Source organism: Oryctolagus cuniculus, chromosome 1 (assembly GCF_051225735.1).
Source record: "Oryctolagus cuniculus isolate XC-2025 breed Fujian yellow rabbit chromosome 1, ASM5122573v1, whole genome shotgun sequence".
In the NCBI taxonomy this organism is placed as follows: Eukaryota; Metazoa; Chordata; class Mammalia; order Lagomorpha; family Leporidae; genus Oryctolagus; species Oryctolagus cuniculus.
The window spans coordinates 30,049,647-30,075,773 of NC_142867.1; the positions used below are offsets into that span (position 1 = coordinate 30,049,647).

At 48.3% G+C, this 26,127-nt stretch overlaps 1 protein-coding gene and 1 long non-coding RNA gene across 10 annotated transcripts in view; one reads left to right on the forward strand and one right to left on the reverse strand.

Annotated features, from left to right (window-relative positions):
* LDLRAD3 (low density lipoprotein receptor class A domain containing 3) overlaps nucleotides 1–17,054 on the reverse strand; it is a 259,920-nt gene extending 242,866 nt beyond the window's left edge. For 5 of the 8 annotated variants that reach the window (XM_051852329.3, XM_089309643.1, XM_089309623.1 and 2 more), the window contains exon 1: nucleotides 16,476–16,607. In XM_051852329.3, coding sequence (XP_051708289.3) covers nucleotides 16,476–16,584 — 109 coding nt within the window. In that variant the 5' untranslated portion in view covers nucleotides 16,585–16,607. Of the gene's footprint in view, nucleotides 1–1,466; nucleotides 1,530–15,977; nucleotides 16,105–16,475; nucleotides 16,608–16,893 lie in introns of those variants that run through there. The other 3 variants (XM_089309609.1, XM_089309616.1, XM_051852333.3) reach the window with 3 other exon arrangements.
* LOC149128332 (uncharacterized) lies at nucleotides 16,643–22,783 on the forward strand. Of its 2 annotated transcripts, none has more exons than XR_016217752.1 (2): nucleotides 16,643–16,782; nucleotides 21,463–22,783. It is a non-coding gene; the product is annotated as an uncharacterized LOC149128332 (long non-coding RNA). The 2 variants fall into 2 exon arrangements; XR_016217753.1 differs by lacking the exon at nucleotides 16,643–16,782 and adding an exon at nucleotides 16,787–16,916.
* Nucleotides 22,784–26,127: the final 3,344 nt, after the last annotated feature.

Consider the following 26,127-nt stretch of genomic DNA (forward strand, 5'->3'; position numbering starts at 1 on the left):
AGCAACAGGCTAGGAGTCAGCATTCTGCTCCATCAAGCTGGCCACAATTGTGCACTAAAGACTTGGCAGGAACCAAAGGGTCATCAGGACAGTCCACGGGCAAGGCCTGGTGCCTGGAGGCCTGGAGCTGCTGGCAGGGGATGGGGGATTTGGACCCTGCACCCTTGCAGGTGTGCAAACTAGAGAAGCAAAGCATATACCTGCAAACGAATCCAGAGGAGTCCGGGTGTTGTTACTGTTCACTCGTGGAATACGGTTTCCAGGTGTCTCCCAGTCCCCACACCCCATGGCTAACACTTTCCCACCAATGTGAATGAGGGAGGAGGCACAGAGTGGTTGCCTCTGCCTCCAACCCTTGAAAAATCACTGCTGCAGAATCTGGGAGTGGTTAATTGGTGGAAAGGGAGGGGCCGAAGAGCTGGAAGACTGCAGGGGCTGAAGTCAGGCAACGGGTTTTACAGCAAAAAGCAATCCAGGCCGAGCATCTCCCATTTTCAGGTTTCTTTGTGTTTTGTCTTTGGAACATTTACGTACACATAATGAGATATCTTAGGGAAGAGACTCAAGTCCAAACATGAAATTCATTTATGTTTCATATACACTGCATACACACAGCCTGAAGGTTAGCTTTATACAATATGTTTAGTGCTTGTGTGTTTTGACAGCAACCCACTGCATGAGGTCCAGTGTGGAATTTCCGACTTGAAGTGTCCTGTCAGTACCCCAAAGGTTTGGAATTTTGGAGCTTTTCAGATTATTGATGGTCAACACACATGTAGATTTCCAATAGAACCTGCAGGAAGAGGGGACTCACCCACTAAGACCAAAACTCTCAATTTGGTGAGTGAAGACTACTAGGGCCAAGTTTGACTGGATTTAGAACAACTAAGAAACGTCAGGCTGTGACCCAAGCACCAGGGGGAAGTTACACCTGCACACACACAATACCAACATGAACCATTCCGTTTTGTCAGAATTCTGTTTTCCCCTAAGATTTAGTACTCTAGAGCAGTGCTGTCCACTTTTGGCCATGACAGACATGGTCTATGTCTCTCCTATCCAGTTAAGCAGCCACTGGGCACCTGCAACAGGCTGGGTGCGCCTCAGAAATTGGATTTTCCACTTAACTCATTTACGTAGCTCCATGTGGCTATGGGGTTATCTTCTGGGACAGCACAGGCCTGTGGCATCATCCCCGGTGTCTGCAAGGTATGCGTGGATACTGATGAGCTCACTCACTCTTACCAGGGAGCATTCCATTAGCTTCCAGTGTTTCCTCCCCATAAACAGCGCTGCCACAAATACCCTCATAGCCACATGTTCTGCATATCCCATAATAGAGGCCTACAGGTAGAACCGTGGGGTCACTGGGTAACGATATGCTTAGGTTTTCCCTACATAGAGAGACCACTTAGAATACCATAGCTGTTTCCAGCATTTCACCTTTTCCCAGCTGTTTCACATACCTGATTCCTACTGGATCCTCACACCTAGCAAGTGAAACCAGATGTTCCAGGCAAGATCTTCTCCTACATACAGACCAGAAAGCAAGCAGTGAGCGCATGTCACTGGCTTCGTTGGGTTAGATGATTCTCACGATCAGTTTCAAAGAAGATGCACAGCCATTCTATAGTGTTGGGCTATTTGTCCTTCTGGATTCTTTTAACATAAAAAAAAAATGCTTATGCTGTATTCACAAGCGAAAAAAAAACATGAAATTCTATTCCATGTATGATCAAACTGTAAAACTGGGGGCAGGTGTCTGGCCTAGCAGTTTACGCTCTGGTTAAGATGCTCACATCCTGAATTAGAGTACCTGGGCTGGAGTTCTGACTTCAGCTTCTTGTAAATGTGGACCTTGGGAGACAGCAGTGATGGCTCCAATGGTTGTGCCCTGTCACCCACACGGGAGACCTGGATTGAGCTCCCAGCTCCCAGATGCAGCCTAGCCCAGCCCCAGCTGTTGGGGGCACTGAAGAGTGAACCAGAGGATGGCAGCGTGCTTGCTCTCTCTTTGCCCCTCAAATTTAAAATAAGTAAATAAAAAGTGTTTTAACTACATAAAACTTAAAGGAAAATAAACCATGTGTTTACAATGTTTAAGTTGTGGTACTTTAAGTTAACATATGCTGTTAAATATAAGAGTGGGAATAAGAGAGGGAAGAGATGTGTAATTTGGGACATGCTAAAGCTGACTTGCCCCAAATGGTAGAGTTAGAAACATACCAGGGGATTCCAATTCAATCCCATCAAGGTGGCATGTACCAATGCCATCTCACTAGTCAAAGTGATCAATTTCTGTTCACAATTGATCATAATGATATGACTAAGAGCCAAAGGGATCACATAAACAAGACTAGTGTCTGCAAATACTGACAGAATAAAAAAGGGAGAGAACGATCCAACATGGGAAGCTAGATGTCCAAATTTTTATAATAAATCTGAATATTGTTGATAAGACATTTACTGGGTGATTATAATGGTCATGTGCTTTAATGTATTATCTCATTTCTGCACGGGAAGGAGCATTTCTCTCCCTATTTAGGGAGGAAGACATGGTAATTGAAAAAGTCCAAGAAATGCAGCCGAGGTCAAGGCAGGCAGCTGGAACCTGAACCCAGAGAGACCCACTCTCAAGTCTATTTTCTCAGCCACCACATCAGCACTTCTCACACCCTCATGTGCCCGGGCATCACGTCAGGATTCTGTTAAAAATGCAGACTCCAACTCAGGTGATGATGACGCTATGGCTCCGTAGACTGCACTTGGAGGAGTGCAGCTCTCCAAGGGCCGCTGCAGTCGACACACTGCAGCCGGCGCACCACGCTGATCCGAAGGCAGGAGCCAGGTGCTTCTCCTGGTCTCCCATGCAGGTGCAGGGCCCAAGCACTTGGGCCATCCTCCACTGCACTCCCTGGCCACAGCAGAGAGCTGGCCTGGAAGAGGGGCAACCAGGACAGAATCCGGTGCCCCGACCGGGACTAGAACCCGGTGTGCTGGCGCCACAAGGCAGAGGATTAGCCTATTGAGCCATGGCACCGGCTGCAAATCCACATTCTTAAAGACAGAAAATACACTCTATTCTTCCAGGGCATGCTTCCCCAGCATTTAAATAATGGCAGTGCTTGTGAATCTAGAAAAGCAAAACTGTCTTTTCCTTCTCAGGAGTCTTCAGGCTCTCCTTCCCCATCCACACGATAGGCCTGATACCCATTCGCCCCCCCTCTAGAGGAGCCGCTGGTGTCAGACTCACTAAGCCCCACGCCAAGCTTAATCAGCCTTCTGATCTCATTAGCAGGGAAGATTTCCTCCCCAATGCGTCCATTAGCAAACACTTCCACAGATCTGGAGCAGGTGCACGGAGGACCCGGCGAGCCCACCTACCGCTGTCAGCTGCAGACGCCCAAGTCCCCAGCACACTTCAGACCCCTGTTCCCATAGGTTTCTTTACAACGTTAAACCTACGCACTCTCTAAAGATTGTACTCTTCCCAAATTTGGCAACCACTAGCTAATTTTATGCTTGAAGAAGCTTCGATACCCTTTCATGATGTTCCTAATTCGTCAAGTCTTTTTACTTGGGGTGATCAGATATTTGTTGTTTAATGAACCTTTTGCCATTTGCAGTAACCCTATTTATCTATCTTAATGTTAGGAAATTACTTCTCTGATACCATTAAAGTTATCCTGGCATAATAGACTTTATTTCTTGAACTTTTCATTCGCTTTATATCCCTTGGTTTTTACTCCATCTCCTATAATGAACAGATGAGTGGTTTTGTAAAAATAAGAGCTAGTGACATTTTGTTTTACATTTAGTCTTATAATTGATGTGTTTCTATCACCCTCCATTTACTTTTAAGATTATACCTACTGATGCATTTCCTTCCTAGGACATTTGTGTGGTTTCACCAGCAAGCTTTTTATTTCCCTTTAAACCAGACCAGAAAAATAACCTGAAATTTCTTACTATTTAACATTTTTAACCCTGATACTTGATAGAAGAGTCTTTGTTTTTTCCCCTCTTGATAGCTTCTCTTATTCATTCCGTAAACTACATAAACTCCCATTAAAAGGAATTAAGATGCATAGTTTTCATTAAGCTGTCAGAAACCATTCCGATATGCCACATGCTAGCCTCATCAGATGTTTGTCTAATTTATCACCTGATACCAAACTGCTGTAATCCATCTCCCTCTTCAATAGCTCAAGCCAAGAGCGTCTCTTGTAGATAAGAGCTTTGCAGGTCTGTGAGGATCAATGAGGCCAAAATCAAGAGGAGGAGACAGGATGTGTCGTCAGAGGGCAGCGAGGCTGGCCAGGCAGATTTCACTCAGCCTGGCCTCACTGGACTCCATCAATTCCTTCCCTTCTTCAAAATCATCACCACATCTCTGGTGGCTGCCTCTGTTCCTTCTAAGTACTCACAGGTAACCTTGGTGTATGCCCGACATGGAGCCAAGCACTGCATCGGGGTTAACAGCAAATAAGGTAGACACCAAACAACACTACAGACACCATCGTCCTCCAAATTTTAGTCCCATGATAACAGCCGTTTTTTCCGCTCAGGACTGTTGCTGAGTCACATTTTAGGGGTACTTTTTTTTTTTTTTTCTGACAGGCAGAGTGGACAGTGAGAGAGAGAGAGAGAAAGGTCTTCCTTTTGCCGTTGGTTCACCCTCCAATGGCTGCAGCGGCCGGCGCACCGCACTGATCCGATGGCAGGAGCCAGGTACTTATCCTGGTCTCCTATGCGGGTGCAGGGCCCAAGTACTTGGGCCATCCTCCACTGCACTCCCTGGCCCCAGCAGAGAGCTGGCCTGGAAGAGGGGCAACCGGGACAGAATCCGGTGCCCCGACCGGGACTAGAACCCGGGATGCCGGCGCCGCAAGGCGGAGGATTAGCCTAGTGAGCCGTGGCGCCGGCCAGGGTACTTTCAAAAGATGCTGACATTGCCCCCTCCATTCTCAATGTTCCTTTCTCTTGATACATATTCCAATTGTTATCACCTCCAAGTCCTCTGGAATGTTTACTATGCAAGCAATCAACAGCTTGCTCGTATGTTCCATATCCATTAGCTTTTCTTGCAAAGTTATTTGCCATTTACTTGGGTAACATGAATGAACTGGGGGGAATGCTAAATCTTTGTCCTATTGTATCACTGCTTCCCTTCAAGGTTCCACCACAGTCTATCGTTTCTGTATAATGGTCACGAGATTAGTTTCATCGTTCATTCATACAGAACACTCCCAGCTTTATCTCTTAGACAGTTGCTAAGGACAGCTCTTTCTGGTGCTACTTCCCCAGGGCCCAACACTATCAGCTGGGCTCACTGGCTAGTATTATCCTTGCTGTTGTGATTTACATTGCTCTTTCCATAAACCTGTTTTTGAAACGCCTCATTCAGTTCCATTCTGCGTTCTGTTAGTGCCAACCCTTTTGGACGACTTTAGCCTGATGAAAGACCTGATGCTGTTAATCACTCATCCACCATCCCCATACTCTCCCATCGTGTTATTACAATAATAATAATAAAGCAAGTTAAATTTAGAACTTTCTAGACTAACCAAGAGGCTTTTTTTCAATTGAATATGGAACAAGTGTGACGAGGGCTCATTTATCAGCCACTTCCAATTAGTTTCACGACTCCTGGAGAACACTGCTCTGATTCAAGGCTAAAATGCTGAAGGAAAATGTTCCAGTAAATGCCATCAAAGATGACACACTCCTGACAGTCCCACAGCTACCCTCCCTGGGCCTTAGAATAATGAGAAGGCATTTTTAATGCAATAAAATTAAACGCCCTTTATGCTTTCATTTCTCTCTGCCAACAAACACACGAGTGTCCCACTGCCACCTGGAACACTGGCACCTTGGGTTTGCAAGTCTTCTAAATCAAGTTATTCATAAAGCCTGCATCGCCCAGCAGCCCAGTGCCAACGGCCTCTTCCAGAGTAAGCGAAATGGCTGCCCCCTCCCTGTGGCGGCTCTCCAAGACAGAGACGGCCTCGTCTGCACACTGCTCCATTTGTCTGTCCGAAATCACACTTGGATCTGGGCATCAGCGAATTCACTCCACTTATCACCAGTCTCTCACCAGCACAGTGACTCTTGTACAGGCAGCCCAGTTCCTGGTTCTCTGAAGAGACCTTGTGAGCAAGAGTTCAAAATCCTGAGGTTCGTTCTGGTCAGTCTGGAACTTTGCTGTTTTGTTTTTAATTATTGCTATTTGAAAGGCAGAATGAGAGAGAGAGAAAAGGAGAGACAGAATGATAGAGATCTTTCATCTGCTAGTTCACTCCCCAGATAGCCAGGGCTGGGCCAGGCTGAAGCCAGGAGCAAGGTGGCAGGGACCCAAGAATTTGAGCCATCATCTGTTGCTTTCCCAGGTGCAACAGCAGGGAGTTGGATCAGAAGTGGGGCAGTGGGACTCAAACCAGCACTCAGATATGGGATGCTGGTGTCACAGGACACAGCTTAATCCACTGCACCACGACACGGGCCTCAGCCTATAGTTCTAATGTTTTCCAGGGCGCTGCTTTCTCACTAGGCACCAGTGCCCACCAGAGCTCCTTTGTCTGAGGCAACAAAATACACTCCATCGTGTCTAGCTCCTTTCTGGAGCAATACCTTAAAAATTCTGCCTTCCACAGTAAGTAACATCAATCAGAAGTTCAGAGAAGTTCTCCTATATATGAACCATTTAAGCTTAAAGCTCAATGTCAAAAAGTAATAAACCTAAATCTCTTTTTATAGGCAGCATTATCATCAGTGCTGTATTTCTGTCTAGAAAATCTATTTCTAGACTCCCATAGTGGGCCCTTCCACTGGGTGCCTTGCACTATATAAGGGAAGTGCTGACTGAAAAGAAATTGCTTTTGGTTGGGATTCCAACAAAATGCTGCCATCAGAGAGGAAGGAGAATGTCTCCACCACTAACACATCCAAAGCCAAATCTCACAGCACTGACATAATTTGCTTATTGTTGAGACTGCTTTGTTTAATAAGTCAAGCCTCTGCCAAGGCCAGTTTAAGTGCCCACAATGAAGCGTTCGCTACACAGAGGAATGGCAGTTGGATCGTCAGTTTCCTTCTGCCAAAGACACCATCTGAGGAAAACCAAGGCAGAACACTCCCCATCCCAACAGCTCCCCAGCAGATGGTTCTAGCCAACATGACAGGCGTGGAGTGAATGCTGACACCACAATCCAGTGACAGGATTCTCCACCCCAGGTTGGCCTGTGCTTTCTCATCCTCCGACCAGTCTGAGTGGCCCCATTGGGCAGATCCACGTGCCAATTCTGAACCCACCACCTACTGGCCTAGCGCTTGGAAAATGACTTAACCTCTCAGTTGCCACATCTATAAAATGAGGCAGAGTATACCAGCTACCTGAATCAAATGCTGTGAAAATGCAGTAAGCTCCATCAGCAATAGAAGTATTAAATAAATTATAGTACACGTCAGAAAGATGGTTTTAAATCTGTGCTTAAATGAACTGACAAAGATAGCCAAGAAGACACATCTATGATATTGTAATATCTCCAACACCAGGCCATGTCTAAGACCTTTACACTCTTCTGACCACAAAGGATGGGCAAAAGCTGTGATTCACTGGTCATTGGTGATGCCTGGGTGAACCTGGTCACAGTCCTTAGTGTCATCATTTCTGTAGAGTTCTGTGCACTACTGGTAATTAATACTCAGGCCAAAAGCGATTTAGAATGTAAAAGACAGCACTATAATCTGGGCATTGCAATTGTGTATACAAAATGGCAGGGAAAACACTGTAAATTTGAAAATAGCAAAGCAAAAATCTATTATGTGAGAAATGACTACAATTCCATATTTTGTTGTAAACCAAAAGCCAAGTGCATTAAGAGACTTAAAAAAGAAAAGTATAAATAGCAGAAGCTATACATTGTGCAAGATAGAGAGAAAAAGGAGTACCATTCACAAGACAAGCTATGCAAATGAAGGTGAGAAAAATTGCCAAACACTTTAGAATAACCAAAATGTCTCAACAAGAAGCAGGCGTGGTCCATCTGTATGCCTAAAAGTAGAAATGATGAAATACAGTAGTTAAGTAAAAAAAAAATCAAGAAACTACAAATATAGACAATTATAAATTCCCTAAATTATGTTGTGTGAGGGTATATGTATATACACATATACATACATATATATCTATATAAAATTGACATATATCAGCCAGTAGTAGTTTCTTAAGGGAGGGAAGAGAAATGCAAAAGAAAAATAAAGGAAGAGTTTAATGTTTTACTATCATTACTTCTATTTTGTTTGAGTGTTTGCCAGTACAGTGCTGGGCACTCTGCCCGACAGTAAACCTTCAATGAATGTGATGTCAGACAGCACAGAAGGAGTAAGAAATGTGACATAAGCATTTAATACAGAATTCTAGCCCTCAAGGACTTCATAGTCTAGTAGGATTAGGGGCTGTGAGAGTATACACACACACTCAGGATACACGAGTTTACGAGTATTATATATGCAGGAACTTCAAAGAAGTTTAAGGAAAAGAGGGGAGAGGTGGGCGTTTGGCTTGATTAAGCCGTGAATCGGGACACCCACATCCCGTATCCGAGTGCCTGGCTGCAGCTCCCAGCCCCACTTCTGATTCTACCTTCCTGCTGCTGTGCACTGTGGGAGGCAGCAGGTGATGGCTCAAATGATTGCATCCCTCCACTCACATGGGAGCCGTGGATTGAGCTTCAGGCTCCCACCTTCAGCTTGGCCCAGCCAAAGCCACTGTGGGCAGATGAAAGCTCTCTCTTCTCTCTCTCTCTCTTTTCCAGCCTTTCATGTCCAAAAAATATATAAAAATAAAATCAACAGTTAAGTTTATTCTGGTGCAAAATCTTGAAATCCATGCATACAAAGAGTCCTCAAAATGTTCATAGGAAATATATATTATGAAAATAACATGGGGCCGGTTCTAGTCCCAGCTGCTCCTCTTCCAGTCCAGCTCTCTGCTATGGCCTGGGAAAGCAGTAGAAGATGGCCCAAGTGCTTGGGCCCCTGCACCTGCATGGGAGACCAGGAAGAAGCACCTGGCTCCTGGCTTCAGATCGGCATAGCTCCGGCCATTGCGGCCATTTGGAGAAGGAACCAACGGAAAGAAGACCTTTCTCTGTCTCTCTTACTGTCTGTAATTCTACCTGTCAAATAAATAAATAAAAATCTTAAAAGAAAAAAAAAAAAGCTCTTTAAAAAAAATAAAATAACACATGGATTAAAAATTTTTTTTTCATACCAAAATAAACTTATCTGTTAATTCTACGTTCCCCAAGCTTTTTGAAGTACCCTCATAGGGTCTGGTTCCATCCACAGTGTCAGGTATTCGCTGGGGGTATTGGGGCCTATCTCCTGCGGATAAAGAGAGAATACCCTGTATACACACACTGTGTGTGACCGTAACATAAACAACACTGTTGTCCAAAAGCCCCAGCCAAAATGTCTTGCTCCAGTATCAGGAGCCTAGAGCTAGAAGAGTTCTCAGAGCACCAACCCATCTCCAGGTTTTACCCAGAACACCAAAGTAGCAGCCAGGACAGGTGTCACCCTCTCAGAAACCTGATCAAGAGCAATGACCAAGTAAATATCCCCAAAGCCCAGGTGTCCGGGTCTCCTTGGGACATCCATGCAGCTCTGTTCCCACCACGGTCCAAGACCCATTAGAACACTTCACTCAGAAACGCCTGCAGTGTTGGTGCCTACAGGCCTTGCCGATACCAGCAAAAGATAAACAGTCTCACCTCCACGGGATCTCCAAGGGCAAAGGACAGGTTTGACACACCGTTGTACTCCTGAGGCTGGTGCGACAGCGTCTGCACCACACTAACAAACAGCCAAATAAAACTTTAAAACGTTTCTAGTTACCCAAAGACAAACAGTGATAACCGTACACTTGGGAAGCCAGAGCCCTTGGAGAAGGCTCTGCAGAGAGGGAGCGATTTGAGACAAGTGTGCCTGAAGGCCCCGAAGGCCAGCTTCCTCCTCCAAGAGCCACCTTTCACCTTGCAAATTCACACCCTATGGAGGACAGCAGCAGACGCGCAGGGGGCTGGCCTGAGCAGGCAGAGGAGGAAGTCAAAGCCTTGAGGAGGGCTGGGAACAGAACAAAGAAAAACGACAGCTGGAAGGCAGAGTGTCCCACGGGAGCTCAGTGTCAGAGGACGACACAGAGCCTAACTTTATTTAGGAAGACTTCAAAAAGCCTAAAACGAACACTTGATGGGCGGGCGCTATGGCGTATCAGGTTAAGCCTCCACCTACACCACTGGTATCCTATTTGGGCGTTCCAGTTCCGATCCATCTCCCTGCTAATGCCCCTGGGAAAGCAGCAGAGGGTGGGCCCTACTCCCACGTGTGAGACCCGGATGAAGCTCCTGGCTTTGGATGGGCCCAGCTCTGGCCATTGCAGTCATTTGAGGAATAAGCCAGCAGGTGGAAGATCTCTCTGTCTCTCCTTCACTCTCTCTTCATGACTCTGCTTCTCAACTAATAAATCAATCTTTAAAAAGAAAAAAAAAATGAACACCTGGAAAAAACAGCTGCTCGCTGGTACAGACGTTTCTCCCCAGCACCTGCAAGGCCTTCTCAGGTTGGGAAGGCTTTTGAGGGCTTGGGAGAAGGAGGTCCCAGAGCGAGAACAACGCCAGCTCTGTAGAGAAGAGGAAGAGGCACTTCCTGGGTGCAGATTTCAACACACAGCTGACTTGCAGGCAGCTTGTTCTTCCAGCCCCAGGGCCTGCTGAAGCGCCGCCCCACATTCAGGGAACCAGGTGGCTTCTGGCGTCAGCTGCCACCTGCCTGTGACCTGCTCTCTCAGCATATGTCCCTCCCAGGGTAACCAAATCTACCCTGGAAAATTCCAGGACTTCTCACTCTGGCCCCTCGGGTACACAGGAGGGAAAGGGTCAATGCTGAAGGCATTTCTCCTTCAGAAAGGGGTTTCCACGTTGAACTTGCAAAGCTGCAGAAGCACAGAGCAGAAGCCTGCTGGTCCCCTGGGGCGGGATGCCATCTTGACCCGGTACATCTGAGGATATTTTAAGGACCGGCAGTAGCAACGCTGGAGGTGCATGGCAAGAGGGCACATGGGCACTGCCTGGAGACTGTCACCGTGGGGGTGTGGGGAGGAAGCTAAGGCTGGCACATAGAACCAGCGAGGCTGCCAAACACCCTGCGGGACTCAGGACAGTCCTTACAACATGGAACTTCCCAGCTTCAAACAGCAACAGCACCAGGCTGAGATATCCCACACCAGACTAAGTCTGTCCCTGCAACCAGCTTGGGAAACTCTAACAACCTACCTGAAACAAACACCTGCTCTCCCTCAGACCTGGCAGGTACCCTATGGCAAAAGTCCACTTAACGCAATAAGCAGTCAGCAAGCAAGTGACAGGACAAGCAAATGCTGCAGCTTCCAAATTCCTGGCTGGGGTTCTCCCAGCAAACACTTCCAAGGACATGCCTTAGCTCCCAGGTAAGTGGATTCACTGACAACAGTTACAGAAACATATTAAGGCCATCTGAATAACCTCCCTCATTGGCAGGTGGATGCTCTAGCCTGGTAAAAAAAAAAAAAAAAAAAAAAAAAAAAGAAAGAAACAAAAAAGCTCAACTGCTCAGGGGTAGAGGTGGTGGTGCAGGGGGTTAAGCTGCCATCTGCAACACTGACATTCCAGGTGGGAGCACCGATTTGAGTCCTGGCTGCTCTGCTTCTGATCCAGCTCCCTGTTAATGTGCCCAGGAAAGCAGCAGAGGATGGCCCAAGTCCTTGGGTCTCTGCACTCACATGAGAGATGGGAGAGAAGGTACTGGCTTTGGATCAGCCCAGCCAGGGCCGTTGCAGCCATTTGTGGAGGGAACCAACAGATGGAAGACCTGTCTCTCCCTGTGTCTGTAACTCTATCTCTCAAATAAATAAATAATTTTTTTAAAAAACTGCACGGATAGGCTATCCCAGGCATTCCAAAGTATCCCAAAGAGAGAAGAGAACAAACAAGAAAATTCAACAACCAAAAATAAGTTTGTCCCAGGGGCTATCCCACAGCTAAAAACAGTCCCATCACTCCAAAATCCCTCCATGGTACACAGTATCTTTTACTTTTCAGTTATAAAATATAAGAAACACTGAAGAAAGGGGGAAAACACAGAGTTTCCTGAAGAAAAAGGAAAGCTTGTGCAATGCAGCTCAGGTCATGAAATAAAATCTTGGCCTGCATGTGGTGTTTCCCACTCTTCCACACAGCAAAAAGAACAGGGCGATTTTTTTTCTCATTTTATTTGAAAGGTAGAGAAAGAGAGATGGAGATAGACAGAAAGAGATCTTCCATCCATGAATTCACTCACTAAAGACCCAAAGCAGCCAGGGGTGAGCCCGGCAGAAGCCAGGAGCCTACAACCCAAGCCAGGTATCCCACAAGAGTGGCAGAGACCCAAGTACTTGAGCCATCACCTGCTATATCCCATAATGCACATTACCAGGACACGGGGTTGGAAGTGGAAGAACACTCGGATATGGGATGCAGATGTCCCACAAACGGCTGCCTCAGAAGAGGATTATTTTGAAAGAGTTCCATCTTGACTCAAAACCATGGGATTTATTTTTACTTATGGACCGTGAACAGTGGTGTGTGACATGTCCTCCAGGGAAAACCGCCACTCCTGCTGAATCGACTGACCAAGAGCAGCGACCACACAATGAACAGGTGTGAGCACGGGGTGGTGGATGAAAACCGCCTTGTTGTTAATTCACAAAAGCATTCGGGAAGACACAGCAGCCTGCAAGGCACAGGAACCCTGAAAGCAATGGAAGCAGCCCGGGTGAGGACTGAGACAAACCTGAATTAGAGCCTGGGTTTCAGCTCCTGCTGTGGGACCCTGGGTATTACTGGTCTCTCCTGAACCCTACAGTGACTTCCCGTCCACGAGATCAGGTGTCTGAAGTAGGGAACAAAGCCCCTACACACAGAGGAGACACTGCGCAAACATAGGTGCCCCCTCCCTCTCAGCCCAGGCTAACAGGCCAAGCGGCCAAGGTTGCATCTTTCATGAGATGATTTGCTTGCCAGTGTTCCTAAGCCCCACGTTCCCTAAACCCTTACAAATGCAAAGCCACTTGGTGACTTTATCCTGGTGACTTTAGCCAAAGGTTTCTAAGCAGTCCTCAAGGCCCAGAAACCTCCCATGGCCTCTCCTGTTCCTTCCCTAGCCGATCCCAGGGTCAAGGGCTTCTGTGGGCTATCAGGAAAAAAACACCTGGCACCCCAGGAGGGAGCCAGAGTCCCAAGTCTTTGAAGATGAAAAGCAACAAGGTATGTTTATTTGTACTTGGGCACACTCAGCCTCACCCAGGGGGTCAGGCGGTGCTGGGCCTTGCAAAGCCACTCAGCTCCTTTCAAAGACATAAAAACCCACCCCTCACCCCAGCAAGCAGGTTGTTCCAGCAGGAAAGGCCAGCACCTGCCCTCCTAGGGGTGAGCGTGGTCAGTGCAGCCTTTCTATGACCGCAGGACAATGTCAGGGATTCTAAGCCAAGGTCAGCCCCAGGAGGCAGCGAGAAGATGGACACCCCACTCCCTGCCTGGTTCCCATCAGAAGTGTCTCTAGGCTCACGTGCCTACAGCCACCAATCACCCACACGCAGGAAAGCTGGACTTCATGTGGTGTGTCCTGGGCTGGGTCTGTCTCCCAGGTTACATTAAAAAAAAAAAAAAAAACAGCAGCTCAAATCAATGCTTCACTTCCCTGCCACAAACAACACAGCACACATGAAGGGGTCGAGAAGGTTCCTGAGGGGCGAGGCCTCCAAAGTGCTGTGGAACTTCATTCACGGCCTTCGAAGCCCCCAGAGACCAGGAACTGAGACCAGGGACTGAGACCAGGGCTCGGCTCTGACCCCAGGTTCTGCACAGACTTCCAACCAGAGGCAGAAACCCAAAGCGCTGGCTTTTATGACCACTCTTGTTTGATCAACTTCTGACGAGAGGACTGAGGTGTAGCTTACAGAACAGAAAGGTGGGGCGTCGGGGCCAGCGGTGCAGCCAGCATTGGGAGAACCCAGCAGCCCGATTTCCCGCGACACTCAGGTCAAAATGGACTCCACGCTACAAAGAGGATGCTTAAGTATGAGACATGCAGGCCCCACCCCACCTTGAAGTTTCTAGAACAGCAACAACAGAGGGAACTCAGAGCTCGCAAAGCACAGACAACCTTCCTTTGGGCCATTCCTGTGCCCCTGGCTCCCCCCTCCCGGTGATGACCACTTCATTTGTTTCAGCCCTGTGTTGTATGTGCCGCACACATATTAAACAACCATGCCAACCACAGAGGCACAAAATTAACTTTACAACTATTTTTACAGAGTTGGAGGCTCAACCAAAGCAACCCAGTAGCAACTGGGAACCACAATACACAACAGTGTCCACCCAGCCACAAGTAGCTGTCCAAGGACACTCAAGAGAGCTGCCTTCCAGACTGGCCTCGGGGGCTGGCAGGGTGTGCAAGGTGGCCACGCACGCTGAGGGAGGCAGGTCTTCACATCAGAACTGCCCTGGAAACCTGCACAATCCAACATTCTCCAAACAGTTCCCACCTGTTCGCAGCTGTCCAAGGCGCCCTAGGGTGGGCCCAATAATAGTTCAGGAGAAGCAGTGTATGCTGGCCAGACCTGGCGAAAAATCGACAGCAGCCACCAGGAGACTGATTACCCTCACTGGAAACCTAGCAAACCCACAGACATCTAAACCGAGTCTCAGAGTCTCAGAGCCGGGAATGATGTCATAGGTCTGGGGGAGGGGGCGCCGCGGGAGAGGCCGCCCAGGGCATTCTGATGGTGCCCAGAGCTTCAGGAAAAGCACTCACATCTGCAAAGAGCAGCTCAGAATGAAGTGAGCTTCCACTTCCCCAACCAACACCCCTCCAAAGCCATCTCACCAGGCAAGGCTGCCAGAAACCATTGGGAAAATCGGGCATAAATGAGACATGTGAGTGTCACAAACGCCAAGCAAGCTTGGAAGTCCACTAGGCCCTGTCACCCACTTTCTGGGCATCAGCTGCCCAGAAATAAACATCAGGGGGCCAAGGGCCGGCGGAGGCGGGGAGGGGAGGGGCAGCTGACAGCTGTGGCCCGCGGGTAGGGGCCGTGCAGCGGCATGGGCTGCAGGCTGGAATTCGGAGTGTGCCCACATCAGCAGAAAAGTTCCTGGGAACAGCACGATGTCTGGGAAGGACAGAGGCTTGTGGCTCTCACGGCCCCCCGGATGCGCAGGCTGCAAGGACACTGAGCCCTAGGGTGCGGGAGGAAGCCCCTACGCAGTCCTAACGCCCCATGCCGGCCAGGGTGCCCATCGCGGACGACTTAATCAAAGGTTCTGCTGCCAAGATCGGTGTAGGGAAACTAATCACTCGCACCCAGGTCGGGCCCGACTTCCGCGCACTTGGCCAAAATCAGACACAGTCCCGGGGAGGAGTGGAAGGAAGCGCCGGTGCGCCGCATCTCCGCAGTGCAGGTAGGGAAACTGAGGCACGAGACACGCGCGCGAGGCCCGGGAAGAGGCCCTGGGGAGGCTAGCGCAGCCCTGAGCGCCCAGACGTCTGGGAGGAGCTCTCTCCCCGCCTCTCCACGGTTCCCCAAGACGCACAACACACACAGACACACTCGAGCTACGCCCAATCGGGGCGGCCCGCACGGCTCCCCGCCGCCGGGCTGCACACAAAGCCCCGCCCGCGCACACACACAACCGCCGGCCCGGCGCGCACGCCCACACAATAGGACGGCGCGCACCCCGCGGCGGCCCCTCGGCGGGGTCCCGGCCAGCCCGGCGCCGGGGTCCGCCCTCGCCGCACACCCACGGGCCGGGACGCGGCCCGTGCGCGGACACGGCGCGTGGCCGCAGCCCTCCCGCCGCGCCCCGCGCCAAGTTCGCCCCGGCAGCCCCCCGACTCACCCGCGGCGCTGCTCAGCAGCAGGCACAGCGGCCCCAGCAGCCACATGGCGCGGCCGCCGCTCCCGCTGCCCGGCGCCGTTGCTGCCCCCACGGCCTCGGCGCTGACCCCGCCCCTCGCCGCGCTGGCCCCGCCCTCCTGGCCGTCCCTCCTCCTCCTCCTCCTCCTCCTCTTCCCTCTGGCCCGCCCAGGTCCCGGGCGGCCGGGGCCCGGCTCCCCGAAGTTTTGCAGGCGCCGGGGCTGCCGCCCACTTCGCGCCGCGCGTGTCCCGCACCCGGGCGCCGCCGAGGCGGGCTCGGAGGGTCGGCCTGCGGCCTCTCGCCGGCTCGCCAGTCTGCGTGCGAGGCTTTCACAACAGCCGCCGCCTGGAGACCGGCAGTCTGCAGCCTCTTTCCGCCCCTCTCCCACCTCCTTCGCCCCTGCAGCCTCCGAAGGTGCGGAGCTCACCCCTTCCACAGCCCCAAACTTGACGTGTGGACTCCCCAACAAAATGAGCTTACCCCACGGAGGCACAGAGAAAGTTGTAACAAAGAGCAAATCACAAGAGAAAATGCGGTTTGCTCTTCGCAGCGGCCGTGGAGGACTTCCCATGCTTTTCACACTTTGCATCTGCGGCCCCACACTCGGGGCCTTTAAGATGCTGTCTCCATCAGCGGGCGCGGGTGATTCACAGGCGCGTGATCCGCGAGCCACAGGTGGAGCAGAGAGGCTGCTACCTTCCCTGCCCCAACGTGGCCGCGAGGGTTATTTCGTCCACACGCGTCCACCTGGACCAGTAAGACGCCTGAGCTCCCGTTCTCGGGAAAGGTAAGGAAAGACAGGCACTCTAATGCAAAACCAACAAAAACACCACAGCTGTCCCCAGTGCAGCAAGTTGGGGCATCCAGAGAGCACTGGTGAGAGCCCCAAAGAATTTACCCAGTGGGAGGGCGAAGTTCACTGTAAGTTGTGCCCCTCAGGAGCAGGAGGGAGGGTGTGGGTGATACAGGAGGAGCGGCAGGGGGAGTCTGGGTCTCTTCGCAGGGACGTGTGGCACAGTTTTCCACTGGCTGTTCACCCTGCAGGGCTTCTTATCCTGAGCGGCTTCTCAAGACTTCCTGGCTCAGGCTTTTTTGTGTGTCCAAAGCAGGTAGTTCTCCCTGATTGGTCAAGATGTATGCTAATAAGGTATTCTATAGGAACCAATCATAAAACTGACATTGGAATAGCCTGTTTTGCGCGAAGTTGGAAGAATGTTCAGGCAGTTCCGTTAGGCAGATGCAACAATCCCTGAAGGTTACCTGTGTGTGTTTCTCCTTACCCCCTCCCTCAGGGTTCCTGGGGACTTACATCATTTACGTTTCTTTCTTTCCTGGTCGGAGGCCCCTAGAGTCCCTACCATGGGTAATGTGGCTGACTGACTACTTGGGAGGGGAGTTACTTAGGGGATGTGTGCCTTGGACTGGGCTGCCCCATAGAGTCTCAGGGATGCTGAAATTCGGTGGCTTGCTTTTTGAATTGCCTGCTCTGTCTGCATCCAGGAAGGCTGAAATGGGTCAGGTCAAAATTTTAAAATACCAATGATGGGTCAAGGTCATGAGAAAATGTGGCATGGTGTGGGAAAGTTTAGCAAGTTCCATGTTACAAAGTAGTCTGTCAAGTGTGGAAACTCTAAATAAATTCTCCAAAAGATTTAGCATTGGGGAGTTTCTCCTGGGACCTGTGAACACTAAGAAGCTTGTTCCACAGGCTTCAGGGAGTTTTAAAGTGCCTAAAATTTTATGTAAAATTTCCAGTGTGTGTGGATCTGTGCAGTTTTCCAGGAAACACGCTGGGAAGATCTACCTCCCCATCACTTTGGTAATGATCCCCAAGGAGGAAAATATACTTTCTCCCACGGCTACTCATTGGCTTTCAAATATTAGGAATACGGAACAATGGCCCAGACCCAGTGCTGTCCTTGTTTCTTTCGAGCATATGAACATCAACTCTGGGGATGATCCAATGTGCCTGGATTACTGGCCTTTCTCTCTCTCTCTCTCTCTCTCACACACACACACACACACACAAACACACACACACAATTTCTTTTAAATATATTAATGTTCTGAAATCATCTGGACAAATGTAAAATCCTCTGTGATTTAAATTGTTTATCTTACCCTAAATCACTCCCCACCTCATCACCATATAATCTGGGCAGGAGATAAAGCTATTGTTTATACAAGTAAAGCATCCCAAATCCAATTTTCCAAAATGCTCTAAAATCTGAAACCAACACAGCATTGCAAGCAGAACATCTCACACCAACGAATTTTGCTTCTTGCACAGAATTATTTATAATATTGTATAAAATTGCCTAAGGCGATGTGTATAAAGTGTTTATAAAACAGAAATGAATTTCATGTTTAGACCTGGATCTGATCCCCCAAGCTATCTCAGTATAAATATGTGCTTATTCCAAAATCTCCTAAATGCACTTCTGCTCGCAAGCATGTTGAAAGAGGGATACTCAACCTGTACTTTGTTACTCTCCACTTTCCTCTTCCCCAGTTCCTTATGATTCCAGCAGAGGCACAAGGCATTCAGCTTTCAGGAGAAGTGATGAGATCCGATGCCAGTCCTTCAGGTCCCGTGGGTGGTCACAGTCTGCAGGTTGGCTTAATAAGAATCAAAAGCAGAGAGCTTTATGTCTCTCATTTACCAAAAGGCACCCTGCATTTGGGTACATGCTTCTGACATGGTTTCACACTGTTAAGGAAGGGAAGAAAGAATTTTATCTCAGTTTGTCTTCAAAGTGATTCTAGGTCCCATTTTCTCATTCACTCCTCGCGCCAGCCTCAGGGACGCTACAGGTAGAAGTAGCACAAGCCAGACTTGCACTCAGGCCTGTCTGAGGAGTGTTCTGATGCTCATTCTACTTGCCACCTACTAGCCCTGTGACCTGGAGTAAGTTACTGGTCTCCTTATCTGGAAACTGAGGCTCCCAGGAGCACCGGGTTCCAAGAGTTGCTGTCAGGACTAAAGGCGATGATGCACGTTAAAGGCCTTGGCCCGTCGTGCTGTACAAGCCGTTATCTGCACGTAGTAAGTGCTCAAGACAAGTGAGCAGTGGTTTTGGATGTCGTTCAGATTTCAACGTGACAGCTTCTGGGACGGCTCTCAGAGATCCCTCCTTCTGCTTTCCATGCCCTGTGTAATCCTCCTCACACTGTGGGAACAGTGGCGACTGCAGAAGTGCCAATGGGTGACATCCCAGGGCGAGGTCACAAAGGACATAGCAGCTTCTTCCTTGCTGTGTCTGAGCACTTGCTCTGGGGGAAGCCAGCCACATGCTGTGAGGAGACTCAGGCAGCCCTGTGGATAGGTCCACTTGGGAAGGAACGGGGCCTCCTGCCAACTGGCCAGCCTCCCACACACATGCACACACATGCACACATCCAGTCCGGTCAAGTCTTCAGACAACTGTACACCTGGCCAGCATGACTACCCCCCACATGAGCTGGAATGGAACCCCAGCCACCCTCCAATTCCTGATACACAGAAACTGTCAGACATAACACATGTATTTTATTATCCGTAGGTTGACTTAATGATTTCATAGAGTTTTTTTTAATGAGACAATACCTAGTACATGGGAATACTTAGAATTCTGTCTGATGTGTGGCAAACACTCAACAGATGTTAATTTTGTTATAATTGTTTCTTTATTACTGACAGTATCATTACCTGTCCTCCAAAGCACCTAAGACCCAGCCCTCTGAAGCAAGTATTTTGAGGTTGAGTAAGAGTAGACTCACGTCAGAAGTAACAAGAGCATAAAAGAGGCAGGGACTGACAGGACCCAGAACAACACCTTATGTACAAAAAGCTTACAGAAAGCAAGTAAGCACTGGTTTCATTTGCTTTTTAAAGCTCAGGCAGAGAGACAGGAGAGAAGTTCAGCTCCTCGGTCACCTCTGTGGCTCACGGTTTCACAGGGCTCCATGCTCTCTTCATCTGATTTTCATTCTTCTCTCTGGGCTGTAATGAAAACAAATTCATTTGGGGATTCAGGCCAGAACCACTTGCTGCACTCCAAGTTGCCATGGTGGTGAAAACTGCCTTTAGAGAGACTGCATGGTGGAAAAAGATCACTAAGCCCCTCTCAGAACATACACCACACACATACATATACATATGCACACATATATACACTTATACACACACGTACACACATACACACATGCATACACATATACACTTTTTTAATTGTAATTTTTGCTTTCTTTTAAGAAACCTTCTTTTAATGAGTATAACTTTCATAAGTACATCTTTAGGAATATAGTGAGTCTTCCCACCATACTTGCCCTCCCAGCCCTACTCCCTCCTCACTTCTTCTTCCCTCTCCTATTTCCAGTCCCATTCTCCATTAAATTCATTTTCAATTAACTTTGTACACAGAAGACCAAGTCCATGCTAAGTAAAGATTTCAACTATTTGCACACACACACACACACACACAAAACATAAAGAACTGTTTGAGAACAAGTTTTACAGTTAAGTCTCATCATATGACTCATTGAGGACAGAGGTGCTGCATGGGGAGTTAGTACACAGTGACTACTGCTATTAATTTAGCAATTACCACTCTTATGTATGACATCAGGGATCACCTGAGGTTCTTGCCATGAGCTGCCAAGGCTATGAAAGCTTTTTGAGTCTACAGACTCCGTCAGTATTTAGGCAAGGCCATAGACATAGAGGAAGTTCTCTCCTCCCTTCAGAAAATAGTACCTTCTTCTTTGATGGCCCCTTCTTTCCACTGGGGTCTCACTCACAGAGATCCTACATGTAGGGGCATTTATTTTTTGCCCCCGTATCTTGTCTTTCCATGCCTGAAATGCTCTCATGGGCTTTTCAGCCAGACCAGAATGCCTTAAGAGCTGATGCTGAGGTCAGAGCACACACACACACTTTCTACCTCTACCCTTTAATCAAAAAGCCACAAAGTCAAGTGACTTAGAAAGCTGGCATTGAGGAGGTTGAGCTCCTGGGTCCGACCATTATCAGCTGAGCAAGGTTAAGAAAGTCATTTGATCTCTGAGTCTCAGTTTTCTGTGAAATGGCCATCACAGGGGCCTGTGCTGTGGCTCAATGAGTTAAAACCATGGCCTGCAGTGCAAACATCCCATATGGGTGCCAGTTCAAGTCCTGGATGCTCCACTTCTAATCCAGCTCTCTGCTAATGATCCTGGGAAAGCTACAGAGGATGGCTCAAGTCCTTGGTCCCCTCTATCCATGTGGGAGACCTGGAGGAAGTTCCTGTCTCCTGGCTTCAGCCCGACCCAGTCCTGGTCATTGTAGCCATTTGGGGAGAAAACCAAAGGATGGAATATCTCTCTGTCTCTCCTTCTCTCGCTCTCTCTCTGTAACTCTGCCTCTCAAATAAATAAATCAATAAGTCTTTAAAATTTTTAAGAAAAAAATAGACATGGGCATCTTAATTTTCCTTGTCTTACCTCCTAGAGTTGTTGCATGAACAAGAAGATTCTCATTCCCTTATGTATTCAACAAATATCGGTGGAGAACTGAATACATGCTCAACACTGTTCCAAGCTCTGGACTGCTGCAGTAACAAAACCAATCCCTGTCCTCCTGGAACTCACTGTGTAACTGGGGGTGTTGACACATAGCAAATTCACAAATGTCCACATGATGCAGTGTCATACAGGGGAACAGGATGTCCCAATGGAGGGTGAAGCATTTATCAGAGTCCTCGTGCAAAGTTCCAATATTTTCAACTCTTAGTTCCATTATAGACCTAGGACCCACCTGTGAGGAGACAGCAATACCAAGGTTCATGGACACAAAAGCTGCAGAAGAAGGTGCTGGAAGCAACCTCTGAGATGGCCCCCAATAAACTCCCTCTCCAGAGAGCCACTCCCTTGGGCAATTCCCTCTTCTTGAGTGTTGCTAGATGTAGTTACCCAATCCAGTAAATAGAATATGGCAAAAGTAATGTGACTTCCAAGGTTGAATGTCAGGAAGACCCTGGCTCCCATCTTCTCTCCGGGCACTCCTTCCCCTGCAACCAGCAGCCATGTTGGGAACCGTGGCAAAGAACTGGGAAGGCCTCCAGCCGTCAGCCCGCGAGGCACTGATTCCTGCCACTAGCCACAGAAGTGCACTCAGAAGCAGCTCTCCCCCAGTCAGGCCTTCAGCTGAGAACACAGCTTTCACCATCAGCTCGAATACAACCCTCCGAGAGACCTTACAGCAGACGTGTCCAGCTGACCTGCCCCTAGGTTCCTGACCCGGAAAAACAGGAAGATTATACATTTGTCATTTTATGCCATGAATTTTTGAGGTAACTTGTTACATACAACAGACAACAATATACAAAGCCTTACGGTGATCATGGAGTCGGTGAGCACTGCGCATGCCTGAATCCTATCTACCAGCGGGCCGAGGAGGGCGGAGCGAGAGAACCCTCGCCAATCAAGTGTCTGCTTCAGGCATCATACACTTGCAATGGCATGTGATCTTCACAATAACATTATGGCTCCTTCTACACAAATGGGGAATCTGAACCTCACAGTGGTTAAGTGACCGGCGCAAAGTAATCCAGGGAGTGGCTGAGCTCTCAAGCCAGATTCCTTTAATTCCAAAAGATTCCCCCAGCAAAGCAACCCTCGATTCATAAAGGGCAGATTTCACTTGCGCCTTGAAAGGTAACACAACGGGGGGGTGAACCAACGGAAAAGGAAGATCTTTCTCTCTCTCTCTCACTGTCCACTCTGCCTGTCAAAAATAAATAAATAAAAAATAAAAATTTAAAAAAAAGAAAGGTAACACATCCCCTGAGTTTGGGCCTGGAGAGCTAAAGAGCCCAGGACATCAGACACAACTTGATTCATTGTGTGACACAAGTCAACTCCTGGAAAAGTTTTCTAGATGCATCCAATTGGTGTAGTCACCACCATCGCCCCTCCCAATGCTGAACATGAGACTTCTGCCAGCTAGAAATTAAAGTCATCTTAGAGATGCCAAATGTATGTATACACACACACACACTTACACACACTTTGAAATTGTCAGACTAATCTACAGAAAAATATTGCTGGAACCAATCGCATTCTTGTAATTCACGTTTAATGTAGCCACAAGCTTGCTGAAGAGACACCTGCTGACGTTTATTCGTGAAAAATCTGCACCATCCGCAATGATGAAATAGTCACCCCTCATTTTTTTGGAACGTGTGGTTTGTTATTTATTTTTTAATGCCTCTGTTTTATTGCGCCTTGAAGGAAGTAGTCTACTCTGCTAAAAGGGTGATTTCTCATGTGTGGCTAGTCCTGAGCCCAAGGAATAATGACACGAGAAAGATTTTAGCCTGAAGTTCAGCCAGAGAATCATTTGTCGCCGTCGTTGTTGTTGTTTTTACTACAACTGCATTTTTTTCTCAGTTAGAGGGGGGAAAAGGTGGGTTGATTAAATGTTTAAATCGACTCTTGTTCTGTCAATGGGGGGAGGGCATTGTTCTGCATAGATCTGCAGCCCCCAGTATGCTATAGCCATGAGCAGCATCTGGCCACAGTGAGGCCATTCTGATGGTGATGTGCTCCAGATATTCAGTGCAAGCTGGGTCTCAAAGATATAGAACAAAAACGAACATGAAAGGTCTCTGTAAAGTTTCTAGTGCTCACATGGAATCGGAATGTGCAAATTGAGTATCCCTTAGTATTTCTCAGCCTGTTGGCTAAGATCAAGAGAAACTCAAAGGATTATAAATTAATTTGGGGGGATTTTTGTGGTACTGCCTATATGTAACAAGATATCTTGGGGGGGTGGGACCCAAGTCTAAACACGAAATTCATTTCTGATTCACACTTTATGCAATGTGCACACTTCTGCACCGTGTGACCCCTCAAACGTGGTTAGGTATGTGAAATGCTGTGTTATCCTGTAGGTGTGGAGAAGGTTTAAGATTTGAGGACATTTCATATTGGATTAAGATGCTCAACCTAGATAGAATTCAATAACATAATATTAGGGGTGGGCATTGGGGCACAGCCAGTCAAGCCCCTTCTCATCTCAGAATAGCTGGTTCAAGTCCAGTCTACTCCACACCTCCAATCCAGCTCCCTGCTAATTCACACTCTGGGAGGCAATGTGTAATGAACCAAGTATTTGGTGAGCCGGCGCCGTGGCTCAATAGGCTAATCCTCCACCTTGCGGCGCCGGCACACCGGGTTCTAGTCCCGGTTGGGGCGCCGGATTCTGTCCCGGTTGCCCCTCTTCCAGGCCAGCTCTCTGCTATGGCCAGGGAGTGCAGTGGAGGATGGCCCAGGTGCTTGGGCCCTGCACCCCATGGGAGACCAGGAAAAGCACCTGGCTCCTGGCTCCTGCCAGGATCAGCGCGGTGCGCCGGCTGCAGCAGCGGCCATTGGAGGGTGAACCAACGGCAAAAGGAAGACCTTTCTCTCCCTGTCTCTCTCTCTCACTGTCCACTCTGCCTGTCAAAAAAAAAAAAAAAAAAAAAAAAAAAAAAAAAATGAACCAAGTATTTGAACCCCTGCAACCCACGTGGAAGACCGTGAAGGAGTTCCTGGCTCCTGGTTCCTGGCTTCAGCCCGGCTTAGCCCCACTTGCTGTAGGCATTTGGAAAGCAAACCAGAAGATGAAGATTCTCTCTCTCTCTCTCTCTCTCTCTCTTTCACTGTTTCTTCCTCTCTCTCTCTCTCTCTCTCTCTGCCACTCTGCCATTTAAATAAATAAATATTTTCAATAAAAAATAAAATAGTAAAGATTATAGCATGGGTTTCTTTTTGCTTTTTTTAATGTGGCTACTAGAAAAATTTAAATGTCATGCATGCTTGCATATTGGGCTCGAAACACACTTCTTTTGAATGGCACGGAAACAGACGTTATTTTATTTCATGAATGAGCCCATACTCTTTTAGAGTTCCCTGCATCAGAGTTAAAAATAAGAGTGAAGGGCAGGCGCCACGGCTCAATAGGCTAATCCTCCGCCTGCAGTGCAGGCACACCGGGTTCTAGTCCTGGTCAGGGCGCCGGATTCTGTCCCAGTCACTCCTCTTCCTGTCCAGCTCTCTGCTGTGGCCCGGGAGTGCAGTGGAGAATGGCCCAAGTGTTTGGGCCCTGTACCCACATGGGAGACCAGGAGAAGCACCTGGCTCCTGCCATAGGATTAGCGCGGTGCGCCGGCTGCAGTACACCGGCCGCAGCGCCCATTGCGGGGTGAACCAATGGAAAAAGGAAGACCTTTCTCTCTGTCTCTGTCTCTCACCGTCCACTCCGCCTGTCAAAAATAAATACATAAATAAGATTGAAGATCACTGATTCACAAAGGACTTTCTTCCTTCCCAGTTTCTCCATCTGACTCATTCTGCCTCAAACCCCTCTTGACCTTACATTCTAGACATCAAAGTCAATTGACGTGAAAGTGATTTTCATGTCGTAATTTCAGTATTACGAATGCATCACAAGATCAAGAGGAGGGGATGAAATGGATCGGGGAGACAGAAACCATCTTTTTAGTCAACATGAATGTTTGACAGTTGAATTCAGGGAAGAACACAACACTGGACGAGAGCTGCATCTGCCATGGAGCCGGAGGTCACGGGGACAGTCAGGGACTCCCGGGAGAAAGTGGATCTGGCACGGCACGCTTCGGCCTGATGACCTTCCCTAAGTAACATACCCTCTTTCGTAGACAACCAGGTAAGTAGCAGACTTTAATAAGAACACTCCTGAAAACCATCTGGAAGGTAAACAGATTTACATTTTTAATATGACGTTATTGGAACATTTCCCCTGCACTATGAAAACTCGGCTTTAATAATTTAGGTTGTTTTTCTCGGTGTACCTCAGCCTCCTTTTTTGAAACACCTCTTCATTTTCAAACTCGGTTCTTTGGGCTTGATTGATTTTCATGTTTAAAAGCTTAATTCCAGGTGCTGTTTGATTGCCTAATCTGGGACGGTGTGTGGGTTTGTAGCTGAACTAGGGAGGGGACCGAGGGGCTGGAAAACCGCTGAGATTCCAGCAAATTCCCACTCTGAGGGTGGAGGTGAGTGGACAAGAGACACAGGCAAGGCCCTTCACCCCATGTGTAATGAAAACACAGGGGAATTACAGGCTTTGTTTGCTTCTGTTAGGCCTTTGTAG